The following is a 20,164-nucleotide window of genomic DNA, read 5'->3' as shown; positions in this document are numbered from 1 at the left end:
GGCCTGGAGGCCGAGGCGGGCAGGCACCAGCCAGAGCAGCTGGCGGCAGACGGCAGGCAGACAGTCAGACCGTCTAGCGGGCCTGGCTTGCCTACCTGGCAGCTGCACCCGGTCCTTCACCCAGAGCTGGTAAGTCTCTGCCTCCTGCTGCTGGGGACTCTTGGAGAACTCCGCAGAATCCCTAAGTGTGCGTGCAATCTGTGTGTGTGTTTGAGGCCGTGAGCACCCATGTGATTAGATATGTGATTAGATGTGTGAGCATGGATGAAGGCGGCACGCGTGTAGTTGGGATGTAGAGAGGGTGCCAGGGCGACGTTTCCAGGGCCAGTGTGCTGCTGGTGTAAACTTGTATTGTCCCGTGTGTTGCGGTAGGCTGTGTTTGGGATGTCTGATGCACCACTTGGAATACTTGTGTGTGTGTGTGTGTGTGTGTGTGTGTGTGTGTGAGCTTATGTGTAGACTCTGAGACCTCAGGCTCCTTCCAAGCCTCTTCTTGAGGGACCAGGACCCTGTCCTTGCAGGCAGGCCCTGAGGGAATAGGCTAGGCATACAATGTTTCAGCCACAGCCCCCCCCCCCCCAGTCTCCTAATTGAAGCCAGGTTTCTGTGGCCTGCCTCTCCATCACTGGCCATCCGTTTCTGAGTGAGGGCTGGTAGAACAGAGGCTCTGGGTTAGCTGTCTCAGGTCCTTGGGTACCCAGTCCTTCCTTCGGGGTGGATTCGCCTCATCTGCATATTCATGGACATCTCAATTTAAAACAGAAGCTCTTAAGACAGAGGGTCTAGCAGGGAGAGCATACTGGACAAGTGCATCCACTTGCTAACATTTATTACATGCTAGGCACTGCTGTGACCTGTCCCCATTGCGCAGATGTGGAAACTGGAGCTCAAAGGGTTGACATGCCCAACCCTTTGGGAGGGTATAGTCGAGCTGTTCTGAGCCACCTCTCCATCAGGGGCTCTCTCTGTTGGGCAGGCTGTTTACAGTCTGACTGAGTTCCCTCTGGTGCGAATCCTGAGTGCTTGTATAGGAGCAGGCAGGCAAAGGACGTCTGGCACATCAGCAATCATTTCAGACCTGTTCAGGTCAGTTCTTCTGTTCCCCAGAGGGGAAACTGAGGCTTGGAGAATTTAAGGGTCCCATGACCATCTCCATGCAGACCTGAGTCCTCTTGTTTAGTCACCTGCTACCTTTCTCTGGGAGCAAGGAGAGACTGGGGGGGGGGGTGAAGTTCTGAGAGTAGGGGGTCTTGTTCTTCAGAGACAGGAATGGTTTCTGCTTCTTCTTCTGCACCCCTTTGGCTGATTGCAAGTGCCACAGAGAGGTCAATGCTTTCTTGGATCCCCATTGCGGTCTACACGTGCGTGTTCATGCACACGTGTGTGCACGTGTATTCTGCTCTTTTGCTGGGGATGCGGAGCGGGGTGGGGGTGGGGGGGACGACGACAAGTGAGGACAGCCGTGGATCCGCAGAGGGGAAAAATCTGGCTTCTCCTGCAGCATTCCATTCCTGAGTTCTAGCTTTCCTGTGGGACCGACCCTGTGCTGGCACTTCTAGAATGTTCTCTCGCACAGTCCCGACAGCTCTTTGAGTATCAGCGTGGAGTCATCCTGCCACTGCCCATTTGCAGATGGGCAAAGTGAGATTGAGAGGAGACAGCTGGCAGATTTAGACAGGATGGAACCAGGGAGATCTAGCCAGACCAGTGGCTTTTCAACTGATGCATCTGAGGACTTCTCCGGTGCTGTGGCATTGTGGTCACGGTGGCCTGTCCCTCTGGAGCAACAGCCCTCACTAGCCACAACCATATTTTTAGACGACATCATAATATGTAGCTCAGGATGATTTTCGAATGTGCAACCCTGCCTCTGTCTCCCGGGTGATGACCCAGGGCTGTGGTGTAGTTCAGCACGCACAAAGCTCTCAGTCCAGTTCCCAGCACCACCCCAAAAAGGGGAGCATGCTAGGTCAGTTAAATTCTTGCCAAGAAAAAAAATTCGAACTCCAGTTCAGGCCCATCGTCCGGGCATAGTTAGTCATGTGTGCCCCAGATCTCAGCCTTGAAAGGTCAGGGATAGGGAACAGCCTAGATACTTGTGATTCTCCACTCCTAGGGAGAGATCTCCTGGGCGGGGGTGGGGGATAGTACCCCAAATTAGCCTCTGGCTTCCATGTGCACGCACATACATGCACACCGTCATAGCACGTGGGTGCCCACACCTGAGAGAGGATTCAAATCCCAGCCCAGTCACTGATCACCTGTCCGTCCTTGAACACGTCACTGTCCATTTTGAACATGAGGGTGTGTCCACTGTGGGACTGAATCCCGTGGGATCAGGACCCATCACTGTGCAGGGGCCCGGGACTCAGCAACAGAGCGCTTGCTTAGTGCACACGAGGCTCCCCTCGCTCTCGCTCTCGCTCGCTCGCTCAGCAGAGAAAGAGAAACATAAGCAGAGGTCCCTTCGGTAATTTAACCACTTTAGAAAAGTTTTTTTTATTATTATTATTACATTTACATCTCTATAAGGAGGCTGCACAGGCCACGGGTGGATGCCTGGAGGTCAGAGGTCATCACCCGTGGGAGATGATTCTCCTCTACCCTGTGAGTCCTGGAGATCGGACTTAGGGCATCAGGCTTGGCAGCAAGCGCCTTTTCCTACTGAGCCACCTCGCTGGCCCATTTAGCCTCCTTTGATGTTCTGAAGTGAATGACTGCCTTTTTTGCTGTGTGAGCCAGTTTGATCGGGTCGGCGCCAGCTGACTGCCTCAGCTGCAGATTCAAGCAAGAGAGAATTAGGAAAAAAATTAAGCCGTAATAATTTAAAGATAAAAACGAACGGCACAACGACTCCCCCCTCCCCACGTTTGTGGTGTTGTGAATCACCCGAAGCTGATTGCAAGGGCCAGGAGGTTGAGAGATTCTCCCTGCACACTGTACCAATGGCTTCATTTTGGCTCCTTTGGGTCGGGGTGGGGCACTCCGGTACCAGCTTCCTGGATGCCAAGGGCTCACCACACATACCTGGAAAGCTTGAGGCCGCCTAGACAGTTACTACATGACCAGCGTCACTCTTACTTCACTCCCTGCCACACATCTGTCTCATCCAACAGGACCTGCAGCCGTGGTGCTGGGGACCTCAGCTTCCTGCTGCAGTTCAGAAACTTGGTGTGTGTGGCTTGTCTCCTGCTGGGCCTCTGCCTCTGTCTCCCCATCTCAGTCCATGAAGGGAGATTCCCCCTACTCTTCCCCTCCCCCAGACAGTGCCTTAAATCCTTCTCTCTTAGACCTGTAGCCCCAGTCAGCCTCAGGGACCCGAGCCCTCTGCGGGGCTAGCAAAAGTTTGAAGTCCAGATCCCATTCGCACTGGCTGGGAGACTTTAGTGTAAACTTGGGCAATGAGGAATTTATTAATCAACCCGGCTGTCTGGGCCAGATGGGGTCTGGGGGGTTCATGCCGGGAGCAGCCTTCCAGGGGGGAGGGGCGCATCTGGTTCCCATTTAGTGGTGGCGGTGGGAGGGGCTGCAACATCGGGGGAGGGGCTACAGTGTTAGCTAGCTTTGTCTTTCCCCAGGAACTATGGTTCCCCGTAGAACCTCTCGGGGCAGGGGTGTGAGGTAGGGGGTTGGGGTGGGGGGTTTGGAGGCTCAACAGTGAGGTCCAGGCCTCCATGGGTTGGGGGAGGGGTCACAAATACCCTCAGCCCCACCCTGGCATTCAAGTCTCCTATAAAGACTGCAGACCTGGCAGCTTCAAAACCTAGATTCCTCTGGAGAAGGAAGTGGGTGGATTGGAAAAGCCTCGGCTGGAGCTTCCAAGACTTCAGGGTAACGGTGCCCTGGGGCCACTTCCTGTTCATTGGTGCCCCTCAGCTTCCTGCTCTCCCATCCCCCCTGCCTCCCAGAGTATAAGCCATTGCTTCTTTTCTTCCATGTCTCTCTGGATAAGTCACTCCATCCCAGTTTCACCAGAGCCTCTGTCACTTAAGTTGGAAATGGGGACAATGACAGCTCTTCACCGGGTAGGTAGCTCTCAGGCTTCCGTGACAAACTTCTAATTGGACAGGGAGATGGCTCAGGTGTGGAAAGCCAATATAGCGGTGCATGCTTGCAAGGCCAGGAGTAATGATGGGGACATAGGAGGATTCTGGGAGCCTGGCCGGATAACCTATCCCCTAACACATAAGCACCAGGTCCCACCCAGTAAGAGGCCCTGCCTCGAAGAAGAAGTGGAGGGTCCCTGAGGAGGAAGGGCATTTGGGGTTATCCTCTGGTCTCCAAATGCATCCCTCCTCCCACACAAACACACAAAGACACTTTCACTTGTATCTGATGCCTGGTTAGCCATGAGCGTAAGCTAGGATTGTGAATTCAGCCACCCTGGTACAGCAACTATTGAGTGCTTAGTGTATACTCTGGGTTCGAAACACCGAGGACAGAAATGAATAAGATGCAGTTTCTGTCCTCAGGACCACCAGAAGGAAACCAGGACGGGTGGCATCCTGTGTAGACAGACCCCGGAGTGTGTGCGTGTTGCTTAGCTAAGTGATTTTCTGGAGTGTGTTCTGGCTCCCCGGCCGTCCTCCCGAACTAGCAGACCACTCGTGCTGCCGGAGTCCTGGAGCGACAGGAGACTCAGCCTGACTTCTCTCTTAACTCTCCCTCCGCGCAGGTTCCATAGCTCAACATGGTCCCCTGGTTCCTCCTGTCTCTGCTGCTACTTGCGAGGCCTGTGCCTGGGGTGGCCTACTCTGTGTCACTCCCGGCCTCCTTCCTGGAGGATGTAGCCGGCAGCGGGGAAGCTGAGGGTTCTTCAGCCTCTTCCCCGAGCCTGCCGCCGCCTGGGACTCCAGCCTTCAGTCCCACACCGGAGAGACCCCAGCCCACAGCTCTGGACGGCCCCGTGCCACCCACCAACCTCCTGGAAGGGATCATGGATTTCTTCCGGCAGTACGTGATGCTCATCGCGGTGGTGGGCTCGCTGACCTTCCTCATCATGTTCATAGTCTGCGCCGCCCTCATCACGCGCCAGAAGCACAAGGCCACAGCCTACTACCCATCCTCGTTCCCTGAAAAGAAGTATGTGGACCAGAGAGACCGGGCTGGGGGACCCCGTACCTTCAGCGAGGTCCCTGACAGGGCACCTGACAGCCGGCATGAAGAAGGCCTGGACACCTCCCATCAGCTCCAGGCTGACATTCTGGCTGCTACCCAGAACCTCCGGTCTCCAGCTAGAGCCCTGCCAGGCAATGGGGAGGGAGCAAAGCCTGTGAAGGGTGGGTCGGAGGAGGAGGAGGAAGAGGTGCTCAGCGGTCAGGAGGAGGCCCAGGAAGCCCCAGTATGTGGGGTCACTGAAGAGAAGCTGGGGGTCCCAGAGGAGTCGGTCTCAGCAGAGGCTGAAGGGGTTCCTGCCACCAGTGAGGGCCAAGGGGAAGCAGAAGGGTCTTTCTCCTTAGCCCAGGAATCCCAGGGAGCAACTGGTCCTCCTGAAAGTCCCTGTGCCTGCAACAGAGTCTCCCCCAGTGTCTAACAGGCCCCAGAACTGCTGGGACCCGAATGTTGGGTCCTTGAGGGTCACCTCTTTGGTCAAGAAAGGCATTCAGCTCTAACTGCTCCTTGATACCACGTGGCTTGGCCATTGCTGGTGCCAAGGCTGACCCCGAACTGGCAGAGCCGATGCCCTCTGGTGCACCCCAGGAAACATCTCCCCAAGTTCCAGCGCCCTTAATGACTCTTGCCACCCTGGGGGCTTCACCCTAACGCACCACTTCTCTGGAAGGGGAAGGCCAGACACATGCCAGTTGGGGCTGCATGAGGCAGTCCTCAGAGCAGAAGGGGACCAGGCCAGAGGCCACCTGTGACGGGGCAAACTGCATCTCGGCTGTGGAGACCAGAGGGGCTGTTAGATTTGGAAGACATCAATGACTGGGCCTGCGGCGCAGCCCGTGTCTGGTAATACCAGGGACGGCAGAGGCGTTTGCATCTTCCCATCACCTGCAATGTCGCTGTCACTCTGCCCCTGTTCAGTGGACTTGATTAGTTAGGAAACTTCTGGAAGGGGCCCCCTACTTTATATCACAGAGTTTGCCCTAGACACCCCGTGGAAACACAAACTCAAAATCAAGTGGCTTTAGGAGCCGCTGTGCCCCTCCACAAGCTGACATGGCTACTCTAAGGGTTCCTGCTGGGCTGGCTTTGCTACGCTTTCCTCAAGCTGCTTTCTTATTACCAGGATGCCTCACAGCTACAAAGTCCAATCTCACAGCACCCGCACTGGAAAATACTGTTCTCCATTTTTTTCCAAGGCACCCTGCTTTATGATTGGCTCAGAGTTGGAATATGGGATGCAGGGCGTCTGGCTCTCTCAAGTGTCAAGCAACCCTGGCTTCCGCATGTGGGGCGAGGGGAGTGAGCAGAACTCTTCTCTGTCAGTCCACGAAGTAGACTAGAAGCCAACGGGTGCCTGGGGGCAACTGACGGTCTGGATTCTGACGCCCAGCCTGGAGCAGGGGCCTGGCCCATCCTATGCTCACACAGTGGTCTGGCAGCCTGAGCCCACACAACTCCTCAGTCCTTGACAATGCTTAGGCTCTGTTCTGAGGGACTCCCCACACCTCCATTCAGGGCTCCCCGAGTCCTCAGCTCTTCGGATGTGGATATATGACACACTAGCATAATAAATCTTGATCTGGCTTGAGTCTCTCTGGATTATCTGCACAGGTCTGCAGGAATGGGGTGTTCATGGGCTGGGGGCAGCATTGGGGGGAGGGCATCAGCCAGGTCACAGAGCTGAGACTGTGTGTGGGTGCTCACAGGTGTTGGACCCACGTACCTGAGGAGTCCTGGAGGTGGTGTGTCAAACGTACAGACACTTTGCTGCCTGGCTCTGCAGCTGGTGCAGCCATGCCACAGTCACTTCTTTGTGCTGTGGGACAAAGCTGGGGCAAAGTCATGGCTGCCAATTCCCTACAGATGGGTGAGAACTGACTGAGCCTCAGGGACAATGTTTGCTGACACTCGTTCTTGGCAGGTCTTTTGACCTCCCCCCACCCTTCTAGCTTCCTCTTTCCCCTTGATGATCCCCTGTCTGGGTGCTCTGGAATCCAGCTGTGGGTAGGGGGTTGGGAACATGTGCTGGGTACCCAGGATGGTAGTACCATGGGCGCTGTCTCCTACAACCCTGACCCTTCAAGGATCCCCATCCAGTCTGAGGGTCCCCGGCTTAGGCTTGTGGAACACAATGGCCTTTGTGTAGTGCAGCCCAGTGAGGATCCACCTCTCTCAGCCCAGGTGAGGTTTCTCTAGGAAACAGGAGAGTTGATATGAACACCCAAATACCATTCCAGTATGCTGTGTGGCTCTGGCCAAGTGGCTCAGTGTCTCTGGTGTCCTTATTGACTGGCTCTGACTGTGGCCGGGAAGCGCGTAAACTCCCTCAGGTCACATTGAGACCCTGAAGACACTGGAGAGTAATTCTCTGGCCAGCAGCCTCCCACTAATTCCAGGAGGGCTCCTGGAGAATGTGGGGGTACGAAGCCTTAAAGGTAGTGTGTATCTCTGATCCTGGAGGGGGCGGGATTGAGGAGGTTGCCTGAGTGACAGGAGCTCAACTTCCTGTTGCCTCTGAGCTTTTGCAGTGTTGGTCCCTATGTCCCATTACCTCCTATACTTCTATATAGCACCAGAGCTAACTCAGCATCAACCTTCAGTTCCTGGTCTAGACCCTCCCGGAATCTTGCTCCCTCTCTCCCTAGTCCTCCATCCACACTTCCAGAGCTCAGTGATGGCCGTGGCCCGTGGTGAGCACGGCAGCCAGTGACTGGACCCCTGCCCTCAGCCAGGACCACTCTACCTACCTGACTTACTCACCAAGACCCTCGGGCTCTGAAGCACCATTGTTACAACCCAAAGAAAAAACAGGCCCAGAACAGCACAGCTAGTTACCCATGTCACACAGCTGCTCCGTGGAGACTGTTCTGAGTGTCCAGTGAGGGATGGAGGAGGCAGGGGAGGGGGGATGGGAGGACGGACGGAGGAAAATGAAGATTGACGGAGGAGGCGTGATGAATGGATGGATGCGTGGGTGGGTGAATGGGTGGAGGAAGGCAGGGAGGAGAGAGTGGCTCTCAGGGAAGAGACAGCGGGGCCTGCTTAGAGCCCTCTAATTTTTCCACATCTACAGGAATTGACCCAGAAGGCCTGTTTTGTGGGCACACCCAGGAAACCAGAGAAGGGGAGCATGAGTTGTAGGCTAGGATCACAGGGACAGAACTGGGTTTGAAGGCCAAAGGAAACATCCTCAGTGTCCCCCAGACCATAGGGGGTCGTGGGTGTGGAGATCAAGGTCTGCACAGTCTGTCCCCGTTCTGTTAGTAACCTGTTCATCTGTCTCTGGCCAGGCCTGCTGCCACTGTGCGCATGTGTGAGTGCTTGCGTGTGGGCATGTGTGCATCTGTGTGCATGCATGTGTGCATGTGTGTATGCATCTGTGTGCGTGCATGTGTGTGTGCACGTGCATGTGTGCATGTGCATTCGTGTATGTGCGTGCATGTGTGCACTTGTGTGTGCATGCCTCTGTATGTGTGTGTATGTGTGTTTGAGAATGTGTGCATTCGTGCATGTGTGTACATGCATCTGTGTGTGTATTCTTGCACATGTGTGTGCATGTGTGTGTGTTGCTGGTGACCTGTGGTGGAGGAACTGAAAAGCCACAAAGGAAAGCAGGCACTCCCCTTTCCTCACCTTGCTCTGGTTAGCCCCAGGGACAGGCTGGTCCATTCAGGTGAGAACAGAGGTAGGCAGAGTGTAGCCTCCGAAGATGTTTTTATTCTCATGGTGGGGGTCAGAAGTTCTGGCCCTATCCTTAACCACGTGACCTTGGGCACACCCCACCTCTCTGGGTATCTGTTCTTGTGTGAAGAAGGGGGCGTTTTATCTCAGGGTTAGGGCGGAGGTGTAGCCCAGTGTAGAGCACTTGTCCAGTGTGAGCAAGTTCCCTAGTTCCAACCCTGCGGAGGAGGAGGAAGCGGCACCAGCGCCATTCTCTGGCACAAAGCTGAGAGATACAAAGTCCAAGAGAGGAGGGGTTTGGGAGAAGGAGGGGCGTGAGGATCTGGAGAAGGGGTGGACAGATAAGAGCAAAAGGGACAGAGAGAGAGAGAGAGAGAGAGAGAGAGAGAGAGAGAGAGAGAGAGAGAGAAAGAGACAGAGACAGACAGAGACAGAGACAGAGACAGAGACAGAGACAGAGACAGAGAGAGCTGGGATAGCTGTCGTTTTATACCCCAGGCCATCCTGATTTGGCACAGGGCAGCAGGTGAGCAGCTGATAAAGGTTGCTAGGTCCGTGGAGGAGCCTAGCGGAATTGCTGATGAGTTAACAGTTGGTGCTCTCTGTGCGCGCATGCTCCTGTGTGAGGAGGAGAGAAGACAAACATTGCCACATCTAACCCTCACCACAGAGACCAGCAGCCCAGAGAGGGCAGCAACTTGCTTGAGGTCACACAGCCCTGAAGAACTGCCTTTGAACATGGCCTATCTGCAGCTTGGGCAGAGTCCTCAGCACTGTGAGGACTGGCTGCCTTATTTTAGAACATGTTGGGTTTTTATTTTTATTTTTTAAATGTGATTTATGTTATTTTGGCAGGGTTGTGTTATGTGGCCCAGTCCTGCCCTCCTCTCTTGCTTCAGCGCTGGTGGGGTAGGGCATGCGTGTGAGTGAGCGCCATTTCCTCCCTTTCTTCTGCTTTCCTTCCTCTGTGCCGGCTAAAGGGCAGGCCAGCCTCTGGCCCCTGGCCTCATCACTGCCTCTCTATCTGTCAAGGGCTGGCAGGACAGGGTTCAACTCCCAGCACCCACGTGGTGGCTCATCCGTCCATAACTCCAGTTCCAGGAGATTCAACATTCTCTTCTGACTTCCAAGGGCTCCTGTGCACATATACACACATTTCCCAGCCACACATAAAATAAGTAAATAAATAGATATTTTATTTTATTTTCTTCTTCCTTTGATTCTTTTAAGATAGGGTTGCATTATGTAGCATTGGCTAGACCAGGTTATCCTCTGTCTCTCAAATGCTGGGATTAAAGGTTGTGTGCCATCATACCTGGCTAATAAAAACATTTTTAAAAGAATCACCACTGAGGGGTGGTGGCACATGCCTTTAATCCCAGCACTTGGGAGGCAGAGGCAGGCGGATTTCTGAGTTCGAGGCTAGCCTGGTCTACAGAGTGAGTTCCAGGACAGCCAGGGCTACACAGAGAAACCCTGTCTTGAAAAAAAAATTTTTTTTTTAAAAAGAATCACCTAGGGTCCCTCTGGCTGTTCTGGATGTTGATCAGGTTGATCTAAAGCAGCCCCTTAGTCTCTTTTACATGTGTGGGTATTTTGGCTGCCTGCATATGTGTGAACCATGCATGTTACTGGTGAGGATGGACCCAGAAGAGGGCATTGGATCCTGTGGAACTGGCATTACAGATGGTTGTGAGCTGCAATGTGGGAGCTGGGATTTGAACCAGGGTCCCCTGGAAGACCAGCCAGTGCTCTAAACTGCTGAGCCATCTCTCCATTCCATTCTTTAAAGTAAGTATGCTTGGCCACAGGAGGCCCAGGTGGGAGCTGGGCAGACCTCATGTTGGTTCTGCTTTGGAGAAAGGATGAGCCTCTGTTGGCGTGGAACAGGGATTTGCCCCTCTTTCAGGAGGTTTTAATTTCAAGATTTCTCCGGTTGCTCAGAAATAGCATGCGGGGTGGGGATGGGGGTGGGGGACTTGGCGCCAGCTCTGGGCCCTGGAGATCCTTTACAGCTGTCCCCCCCTCTTGGGGGTGGGATGGGGGGCAGGGTTTATGGTAGCAGCTGCACAGTGAAAAATAGCCAAGCTCGTAAACCGGCCTTCCCAGGAACACTGGTGCCAGAGGTGCCTGTGACGTCTGTCTGTTGCTCCCTGGAAGGATGTGGGGTGTGGAGGGGGGTGCAGGTGGGGGGAGGGGGGCTTCTTCCTCAGGGCTTCAAGATCCTCCATCAGTCAAGGGAAATGGAGGGGGACAGGGGCTTAAGATAGGTAGTAGAAGGCAGGGGCTATAGTAGGACCTGGGCCTCTGCTATTGCCAGGGCTCCTCCTTCCCAGAATGAGGTGGGGCTTGTGAGTGAGTGTGGGTGGGGGAGGGGGATGGCACAGTGACAGGAACACAGGGTTGGGATCTCAATGCTGTCTCCCAGCTGTGTGTCTTTTTTGGCCAAGTCACTTGACCCCTCTGGGCTGCAATGGGCTTGTCTAAAATGAGAGTGATGGCCCAGGTGAGAACTGAGTCTCTTCAGGGATCAGGCCTCCTGAGGGTGTTTGGTTGTGATGAGGAGAAGGCTGCCCCTCTTCTATGAGGCTCTGGGCCTGAGTCACGCAAGACTCTTAAAGCAGCTCTTCCTTGGGGCAGCCAAAGGGTCCTGAGGGCTGGGGTGTCAGCGCTGAGGCTGCCTCATGGCAGGTCAGAGACCCTATGCATGGGGTGGGTTTAGAGACTAGCCGAGCAAAGACTGGCCCTCTAGTCCGCACATCCCTGGGCGCCTGTGGAGTGTTCAATAAGGTCAAGGGTCACAGCTCAGCTGTTTCTTGTCTGCCCTTGGGGATGAGGTGACCGTGGCCAGTGCTTGAATGTTGTCTGGGTCAGCAGCTGGAGACATGTCTGGCCCTAGCTAGGGATGGGGAGACCTTGCCCCACTGGGCCAGGTGCCAAGCTGTTTGTAGGGGAGTAGAGGGACCCTGGGGTTAGTTTTCAGGGAACCTGGGTTGTGTTCCTAGAAGTCCGGGAGGGGAAAACCTCCAGGCACAATTGGGGGGAGAGTGTGAGGTGTCTGCCACAGGTCCCCAAGGACCTGGGTTAAATCTCAAAGTTTAATCCATGCCCTGACCTAAGCAGTTTGTGCCCCTAGCTTGGAGCCTCCGGATGGCATGCCTGTGAGTGCGTGCTGGGAGGCTCACCTGGAACCTTCAGGGGGATATTTTTGTGCCGTTACTGCTTGCAGTAGTGGGGGCTCTCATGGGGGTGCTGTGCCCACCCCCCCCCCCCCCCGAGCTTTGTGACTTTTCTTTCCAATCCTGCTAATCAGAAGTGTGGCACTCCTTTGAAAGCCGGGCCCATAGATGAGGAGTTGGGGGCAGATTGGTGACAGTGAGTTGGATATTCCCTGTGCCTCCTCCTGGGCAAGCTGTGCTTGAAGCTCCAGGCCCCCAGCCCCACAGCTCTGTCTTTCCTCAACATTTAGGTCTCACTTTAGAGTCTCCACCCCTTCTTGGGCACCACCGCAGACTAGGAATGGCAATCGGCTGCTTGCTTTTGTTTGTTTAGAGACAGGGTGTAGCTCAAGGCAGTCTCAAGCTCTGGATCCTCCTGCCTCAGCCTCCCCAGTGCTGGGATAATGCTCTTCCTTGTGCACTCGGCTCCTCACAAAGCTGAGAGAAGCGCGGAGGTCACTGACCTTCTGCCAAGGAAAGACCCAGAAGTTCAGGGAGGTGAAGTCACACAGCCAGACAGTGTCTGAGCCAAGCTTTAACTCGTGGATGGTTGAACTCTACAGTCGGTTTCCTGCTTTTACTCCAGTGGTTTGAGTATAATGAGTTAGTGAATGAACGGGCAGATGAGTGAATGGGATGAGTGGGTCAGTGGATGAATGGATGGATGAGTGAATGAATAGATGGATGAATGGGTAAATAACTGAATGGGTGAATGAATGAATGGCTGAATGGCTGGATGAGTGAATGAATGGATGGATGGGTGGGTGAATGACTGAATGGGTGAATGAATGAATGGATGGATAAATGAATGAATAAACAGATAGATGGCTGAATGGCTGAATGACTGAATGGGTGAATGAATGAATGGCTGAATGGCTGGATGAGTGAATGAATGATGGATGGGTGAATGAATGACTGAATGGGTGAATGAATGAATGGATGGATGAATGAATGAATAAACAGATGGATGAATGAATGAATGAATGAATAAACAGATGGCTGAATGGCTGAATGAATGAATGAATGGGTGAATGGCTGAATGGGTGAATGGCTGAATGGGTGAGTGCTTTGAGGGAAGGAACCCAAAGCCAGTGAGCTCAGACTTCCTCAGGATCCTGGGCAGCCTGTGGTAACTTCGCTGTTTGTCTCTTGTGGTTTGCCAGAGCGTCTTCAAAGGCTCTGACCGGAGCTGGCTTCTCACCAGGCTCTTCCTGTCTGTCTGCTCACATGGTGCAGTTGCCCTCAGGCCTCTAACCTCCAGGGGTGCACCCATGTGGCAGAGTGTGTGGCAGCCTAGCACCTTGCACGGGTACCCATCTTCCTCTTATGGTAGGGAAACTGCTGAGTGGCCTACTCTAGGGGGCCAGTGAGGGACGAAGCCTGGATTGGACCCTAGATGCAGCATGTGGGTGAGAGTCCAGGGCTCTGGAGCCCAGCTCTCCACCCTGAGGTTTTCCAGAGATCTATGATGGAGGTGGGTCCTTGGGTAGGCCCTGGTCATGGACAGGGAACCCTGGGAGGAAGGGCTGGCCTCTGCCCCTTGTGTGGCTGGGTTCTCTGGATCAAGTCAGTTACCCTTTCTGGGCCTCAGCTGCATCTCTGATTTAGGGGAGAATGAAGATTGTCCTGGATTTAGCCAGGGATAATCCCAAGTGTCCCCCCAGGCCCATTTCCACATGAGATGTTGTTAAGTTGGGGCCGGGGGCTGCTATAGGCACTCTTTGCTAAGCAAAATCACGCAGCCCTTCCATGAGAAATTGTCTCCATCTTCTGGAATCCACGGGTGAGGGACCAAACCACTTCTGTCCCCCTTTTCAGGCTCCCACCTCCCCCCAGTTGCCTAAGCAACTTTCTCCACTATCCAACAACTCTGAACGCTGGGGATGTCCTTATTCTGTCTAGCTCAAAGGTGAGCATCTCAAACCCAAGGGCCGATTTCCTCACAGCCCAGTCTATGTGGAACTGTGTTGGAGACCTACCTAGTTCAGCATCAGGGACAGCCCTGCCGGGGTTTTGCCTCTCCCATGACTCTCAGCGCATGTTGCCTTGGCCTTGTTCTCTGCACATCTGATTGGTGGGGGGCAGTCAATCCTCCTGGGAGGTGGTTGGCATCGGTGAGTGAAGATCAGAAAATCTTTTCTAGAAATGTGTTCAGAAATGCCCACGTGTCTACACCGGGGTGCACACTCAAGGCTGGCTGTGTTTGCATTGTTTAGAATGACTGAGAACAGAGAAATGGGGTGACAGAGAAATGGTAGCTTCAGCCAGGGCCGGTTGAAGACCAGACTCTGATCCCCTCCTTGCCTTGTCGTTCAACCTGCCCCTTGCAGCCCGCCTGCTTCAAGCCCTCAGTGGACCCAAGGGTGCTCTTCTGACCCAAATGCCTTCATTCCATGAGTCCTGGGGTTACAGGCATGAGCCACAAACACTGAGTTCTGTGCGATGCTGGGGATGGAACCCAAGGCTTCACACATGCCAAGCAAGAACCCTACGGGGTAAGCTACAGCCCCAGCCCTAGAAACTGATTCTCTAGTAAAGATATTCAGAGAGCTTTGCGTCTGGCTCTGGTTGGAACAGAAACACAGTCTTTATTTCACACAAATGGTTATATGTAAGAAGCTGCTGTGGGTTTGGTTGAGTTCATTTTTTGTTTTTGTTTTTGTTTTTTTTTTAAAGATTTATTTATTTTAAGTATATGAGTACACTGTCGCTGTCTTCAGACACACCAGAAGAGGATGTCGGATCCCATTACAGATGGTTATGAGCCACCATGTGGTTGCTGGGAATTGAACTCAGGACCTCTGGAAGAGCAGTTGGGACTCTTAACCACTGAGACATCTCTCCAGCCCTGTCTTGTTTTTCAAGACAGGGTTTCTCTGGGCAGCCCTGGCTGTTGAGGAATTCACTCTGTAGACCAGGCTGGCCTTGAACTCAGTGATCCGCCTGCCTCTGAGGTTGAGGTCATTTTATTACAAGAAAATTCGAGATTCTCTTTTTTTCCCCTCTGAGGCAGTACCACAGGGCGTCCAGCTGGCACTCAGGGAAGACACTGTGGCTCTAGGATCAGAGGGGCTACCCGCCTATGGGGCAGATTCAGACTTCTCCTGTCCTGGGCTGTAGGTGACCATAGATGGGCATGTGTGTTGGAGTGGGAGTGTCTGTGATAGTCAAGCTACAGGCCCCTGTGGTGTGTGTGTAATGGAGAAGGTGGAGGAGACCGTGGGGGAGGGGAGAAGCGACGGTAGTCCTGGGTTCAGGGGGGATGTGTGGTACCCTGGAGGATGGCAGAGAAGGTGATGCTGGCGATTGTAATGTTTGTGTGGCCGGCTGGTGACAGGTAGAGGTGAGGGGCCATGACGGCCTTCGCAGTAGCGATGGCTGAGTACTTTCTGCGCCTGTTGCCCGTGTTTCAGTGTTTTGCTAGTGAGGAGCTATTGTAGCAGGAACAGCGGAGCAGCCTCTATGTAAACGCTAGGGACCCGGGCAGCTACAAAAGCATCTCCTGCAGGAGGACCTAATTGAGGACTGCCTTGCAGACAATGTCAGCCAAGCAGGAGCTGCTGTTTAAAAGAGATGCTTTCTTGGGACCAATGAGGGCACGGGTGGAGGGTATTAAAGGAGCTTGCAGCAGCGTTCATCTTCCGATGAGCTTGCTGTAGCTTTTCTCACCTGCTCCCGAGTCTGATGTTGACTTCATACCACCTCATCTCCAACCCCCAATAGCAGGTAGGGTAGGGCAGAGAGCTGTCCAGGGCAAAGGGCAACCAGCTGTTGTTCATAGCAAATGACCTTTTCAGAGGTAAGGATACCTCTTCCCATTGGTAGATTGCTAGGATTTCATGTCACCGGTGGCCACTGTCTTAGGGTCACTGTTGCTGTGACCAGTCACCATGTCCACCAGGAGGAAAGGGGTTTGTTTCATTCACAGGTCCACAGTGCTGCTTATCACCAAAAGCAGTGAGGGCAGGAACTCACACAGGGCAGGAACCTGGAGGCAGGAGCTGATACAGAGGCCATGGAGGGGTGCTGCTTACTGGCTTGCTCCCCATGACTTGCTCAGCCTGCTTTCTTATAGAAACCAGGACCACACCCGCAGTGGGCGGGGCCTTCCCCATCAATCACTAGAACTTGGGATGGCCCTGCCCACTGTGGGCAGGACTCTCCCTCATCAATCACTAATTGAGAAAATGCCCTACAGCTGGATCTCATGGAGGCATTTTCTCAGTTGAGGCTCCCTCCTCTCTGATGACTCTAGTTTGTATCAAGTTGACAGAAAACCAGCCAGGACAGCCACCGAAGTTTAGCAAATGCTTTCCAGTCTCTACTGGAACACAGCTCTCCCTCACCGCGGGAGGCTGGGTCAACAGATCTTCAGTAAGGGAAAGATCGGGCTTTGCGAGGAGCACAGAGCCTTCTTCTGCCGCCTTGGCTGAAGTCTCCCTGAAGTGCTGACCCTGCAGAGCTGAGAGCTGGGCCCGACAGGCAGATCCATCCCAGGGACAGCATCCCCTGCTCGCCTGCTTGCTCAGCACTTTCTCTGCACACTTCTGGGGCTGTTTCCTCTTGCTGGTGGGATCCCCAGGGGGATGGGACTTCCCCCTGAGTTGTTCCAGACACAGCTCGGGACATTCTGAGGCAGTGTAAAAATGCCAGTGGCAGACAGGCAGGAGGGGAGCTTGATGCAGTGACTTCTTACCCGCCCCCACTTGCGGCTGGGGTAGGGGAGAAATGTTTGCGAGATTCGGGGGAGGGGAGAAGTTGTTCTAGGCAGAGTCGCGGATGAATCACGCCCTGGCCCACACTGGATATTGGCTAAAAAGAGGAGTTTTCCGAATCTGTGGAATCTTTTGTTTGAGCTGGAAGGGAATATGGTTCATGGGATCTAACTACCTCATTCTGTAGACAGAGCAACCGCAAGCAAGCAGAGAAAGATGCTCATGAGTTAGGGGCAAGCTCTGACTCCTGGCTCTCCCGGGCCCTGACTGTGGACGGGGTGTGAAGGACGGTGACAGAGAGGGCCTGTGTTGGTGTCAGGGATGTCTTGCTCTCTCTGAGAAAGAGAGAGATCTAGAGGGATTTTGATGGTGCAGTGGCCAGGCCTGTGTCACGTGAGTGGTGGCTGCTGGGAGCTGTTCTGGTGCCAAGGCGGCGTTCAGGTGGCCTTTAGGTGAGACCCATTTGAGGGGGCCAGTAGTCTTGGGGAACGCTAGGGGAGATGGTTCCTGGCACTGGGGTGGTGCTGGACACTCTCCGTGTGCTCTGTAGCGTTACCCAAATGAGCTGAGCAAATGGGGTCTCATGGCGGTTCTCAGGCACAGGCACAGGCTATCCCCTAGGGACCTAGCTTAGGCTAGACCAAAACCAGAGAGCCACATAATGCCCTCCACTTGGCTCCCCTGAAGATGGGGGTGAGGGGGTGGGGAGAAGGAGCTTTGGAGGATGCCCAAGTCACCCCCCTGACGGGGAGTGCTCTTGGGGGACCCTGCTGTTGTGGGAAAGGGAGCAGGAGCCCAGAGCTGAAGGACCGTGGGGCAGGGCAAGATGTTCTCAGCAAGACCTTTTACCCCTGGACAGCAAGTTTGGAGGATGCTCTGGATTCCAGTGGCTTAGTCATCAGGCATCTTATCGCCTCCGCGTGTGAACTAGAATTCTCCGGGGAAGGAGAGGGCACCAGTGTGAGGGGGTGGAGGGACTGTTGGGGACATAGGTCCTGATGCAGGACAGCATGAGGAAAGTCAGGCCTAGAGCACCCGGCCAGGGGGACTGAGGCCTTGGGTGGGCTACCCCATGCCTGTCTCTCCTCTCTGCCTGGTTCTGCATTCTTACTCCACTGCTCCAGGTGTGGGCAGAGCCCAGGAGTAGCCTCAAGTGAACGCCGGCTTGTGGCATCCACTGGAGAGTCTCTTTCTGGGGAAAATGGGTCTGTATTAATGGTGGCGATGGGGATGATGATGGTGATGGTGATGATGATGGGTATGGTGATGGTGGTGTGGATTATGGTGATGATATGGGTGTTGATGATGCCGTTGGTGGGGACAGTGATGGTGACTGTCTTGGTTAGATTTTTTTTTTTTTCCAACTTGACACAAGCTAGAGTTATCTGAGAAGGGAGAACCACAATTGAGAAAATGCCTCTGAAGGATGGGCCTGTAGGGTGTGGTGGGTCGCACCATTAACCCCAGCACTCACGAGGCAGAAGCAGAGGCAGAGGGAATCTCTGTGTTTGAGGCTAGCTTGATTTACATAGCATGTTCCAGAATATCCAGGGCTACATGGTGGTACCTTGTCTCAAAAAAAAAAAAAAAAAAAAAAAAAAAGCTCAAGGCTGTGGGGCATTTCCTCATTAGTGATTGATGGAGAAAGGCCCCGCCCATTGTGGGTGGGACCAGCCCATTGTAGGCGGGGCCATCCCTAGGCTGGTGGTCTTGGGTTCTATAAGAAAGCAGGCTGAACAAGCCGTAGGGAGCAAGCCGGTAAGCAGCACCCTTCCACGACCTCTGCATCAGCTCCTGCCTCCAGGTTCCTGTCCTGACCTGGAAGTGTAAGTGGACAAACCCTTTCCTCCTCAAGTGGCTTTTAGCCATGGTATTTGTCACAGCAATAGAAACCTGAAGACGGTGATGGTGATGATGGTGGTACTTGTATCAGGGTTTGGCCTGTCCAACAGGGTACTGTGGACTCCTGTGGCTTCTACAATAGAACTTTATAGAGGTGGGACAGTCCACGGTCCAGGCTCCCGTGCAGGGTCAGTTTCTGATGCAGAATCTTTCCTGGAGTGTAGATAGTCACTTTGCCTTTCCTCTGAGTGTGGAGAGAGGCCCCTTCTTATAAGTCCACCACTCCTGTTGGAATAGGCTCACGTTTGCACATCTGTTTAACTTTAATTGCCCGTCAAGACTGTCTCCAGAGACTGTTGCTTTGGAGGGAAGCAGTGGATTTGAGGACTTGCAGTTTGCTGTGTAGTAGGGAGGATGCCAGCCACGGTGTGTGTTGGCGGTGTTGGCGATGCTGGTGCCTAATACCAGTGCTTGCTAGATTCCCGGTGCTGTGGAAATTTCCACCTTATGTGGAATTAATCCTCACAGTTGTATCTTAGGAGCCAGTAAGAGGCTCAATGAGGTTAAGCATCCCTAAGTATCTGTTGTAGACAGAACGTGGTATTGTTAGGGTCAGAAATCAGGCCTAGGACAGAGGGCTGTGGAGTGTGCTTGTGCTTGGGCAGAGTAAGGTCCAGCTCATTTCCCCTCTCGGGCTTCCTGTGACCCCACTGGTCAGAGGCTGTGGGGCAGCATGGGAGGGTCCAGAAACCACTCTGCACTAGCAGATCCAGGGTAGTGAGGGTGTTCCTCCCTTCGGAGACTCCTGGGAATTAGGTTTCCATGAAGTGAGGCCAGGGGTGGAGGTGGGTAGAGGTTCCAAAGACAGCTGGGCAGCAGTGGGAGCGGTGGGGGTGGTGTTCAGCCCGGTATTAGGCAGGCAGACTGTGGCGGAGTGTGACAGACATTACTGGGTGTTGCTGCGTGGGTGTTGATGGGGGGAGAATCTATGTAGTTCTGTGGAGTACTGTGCAGTACTAAGTACTGCTGTGTACTACTGTGCAGTACAGGAGAACTATATAGTACCTGGTAGTACTGTGTAGTGCTTTGCAGCACTGTGGAGTACTGTATCATACTGTGCAGTACTGTGCAGTACTACATACGGCTGTGTAATACTGTGTGTAGTACAGGAGTACTATATAATACCTGGTAGTACTGTGTAGTGCTGTGCAGCACTGTGTAGTACTGTGCAGTACTGAATAGTGCTGTGTAATACTATATAGTACTGTGTAGTACTGCATACTGCTGTGTAGTACTGTGCAGTGCTGTGTAGTACTGTGTAGTACTATGGAGTACTGTGCAGTGCTGTATAACATTGTGGAGTACTGTGTAATACCGTGTAGGACTGCGTAGTGCTGTGTAGTACTGGAGTACTGTGGAGTGCTGTAGTATTGTGCAGTATTGTGTAGTACTGTGCAGCACTCTATAATACTGAAGTAGTGTGTTGTACTGTGAAGCACTGTGTAGTAGTACTGTGGATTACTGTAGTAGCCTGTAGTACTGCATAGCACTGTGTAGTGCTATGCAGCACTGTGTAGGACTTGAGTACTGTGCAGC

General features: G+C 53.6%; 1 protein-coding gene across 2 annotated transcripts; it reads left to right on the top strand.

The window, feature by feature from the left end:
• The first annotated feature begins 32 nt into the window (after positions 1 to 32).
• Tmem119 (transmembrane protein 119) lies at positions 33 to 6,700 on the top strand. Of its 2 annotated transcripts, none has more exons than NM_146162.3 (2): positions 33 to 129; positions 4,676 to 6,700. In NM_146162.3, the coding sequence occupies exon 2, from the start codon at positions 4,691 to 4,693 to the stop codon at positions 5,531 to 5,533; it is 843 nt and encodes a 280-aa protein (NP_666274.1). In that variant the 5' UTR covers positions 33 to 129; positions 4,676 to 4,690; the 3' UTR covers positions 5,534 to 6,700. The 2 variants fall into 2 exon arrangements, with proteins under 2 accessions (NP_666274.1, XP_006530350.1); XM_006530287.4 differs by lacking the exon at positions 33 to 129 and adding an exon at positions 3,678 to 4,025.
• The last annotated feature ends 13,464 nt before the right edge of the window (positions 6,701 to 20,164 follow it).

This window comes from Mus musculus, chromosome 5 (assembly GCF_000001635.26).
Source record: "Mus musculus strain C57BL/6J chromosome 5, GRCm38.p6 C57BL/6J".
NCBI lineage: Eukaryota > Metazoa > Chordata > Mammalia > Rodentia > Muridae > Mus > Mus musculus.
This window is presented reverse-complemented; position numbering and strand designations above follow the sequence as displayed.

Coding starts and splice junctions, on each gene's coding strand:
- Tmem119 (NM_146162.3), top strand. CDS start 4,691: ATGGTCCCCTGGTTCCTCCTGTCTCTGCTGCTACTTGCGAGGCCTGTG.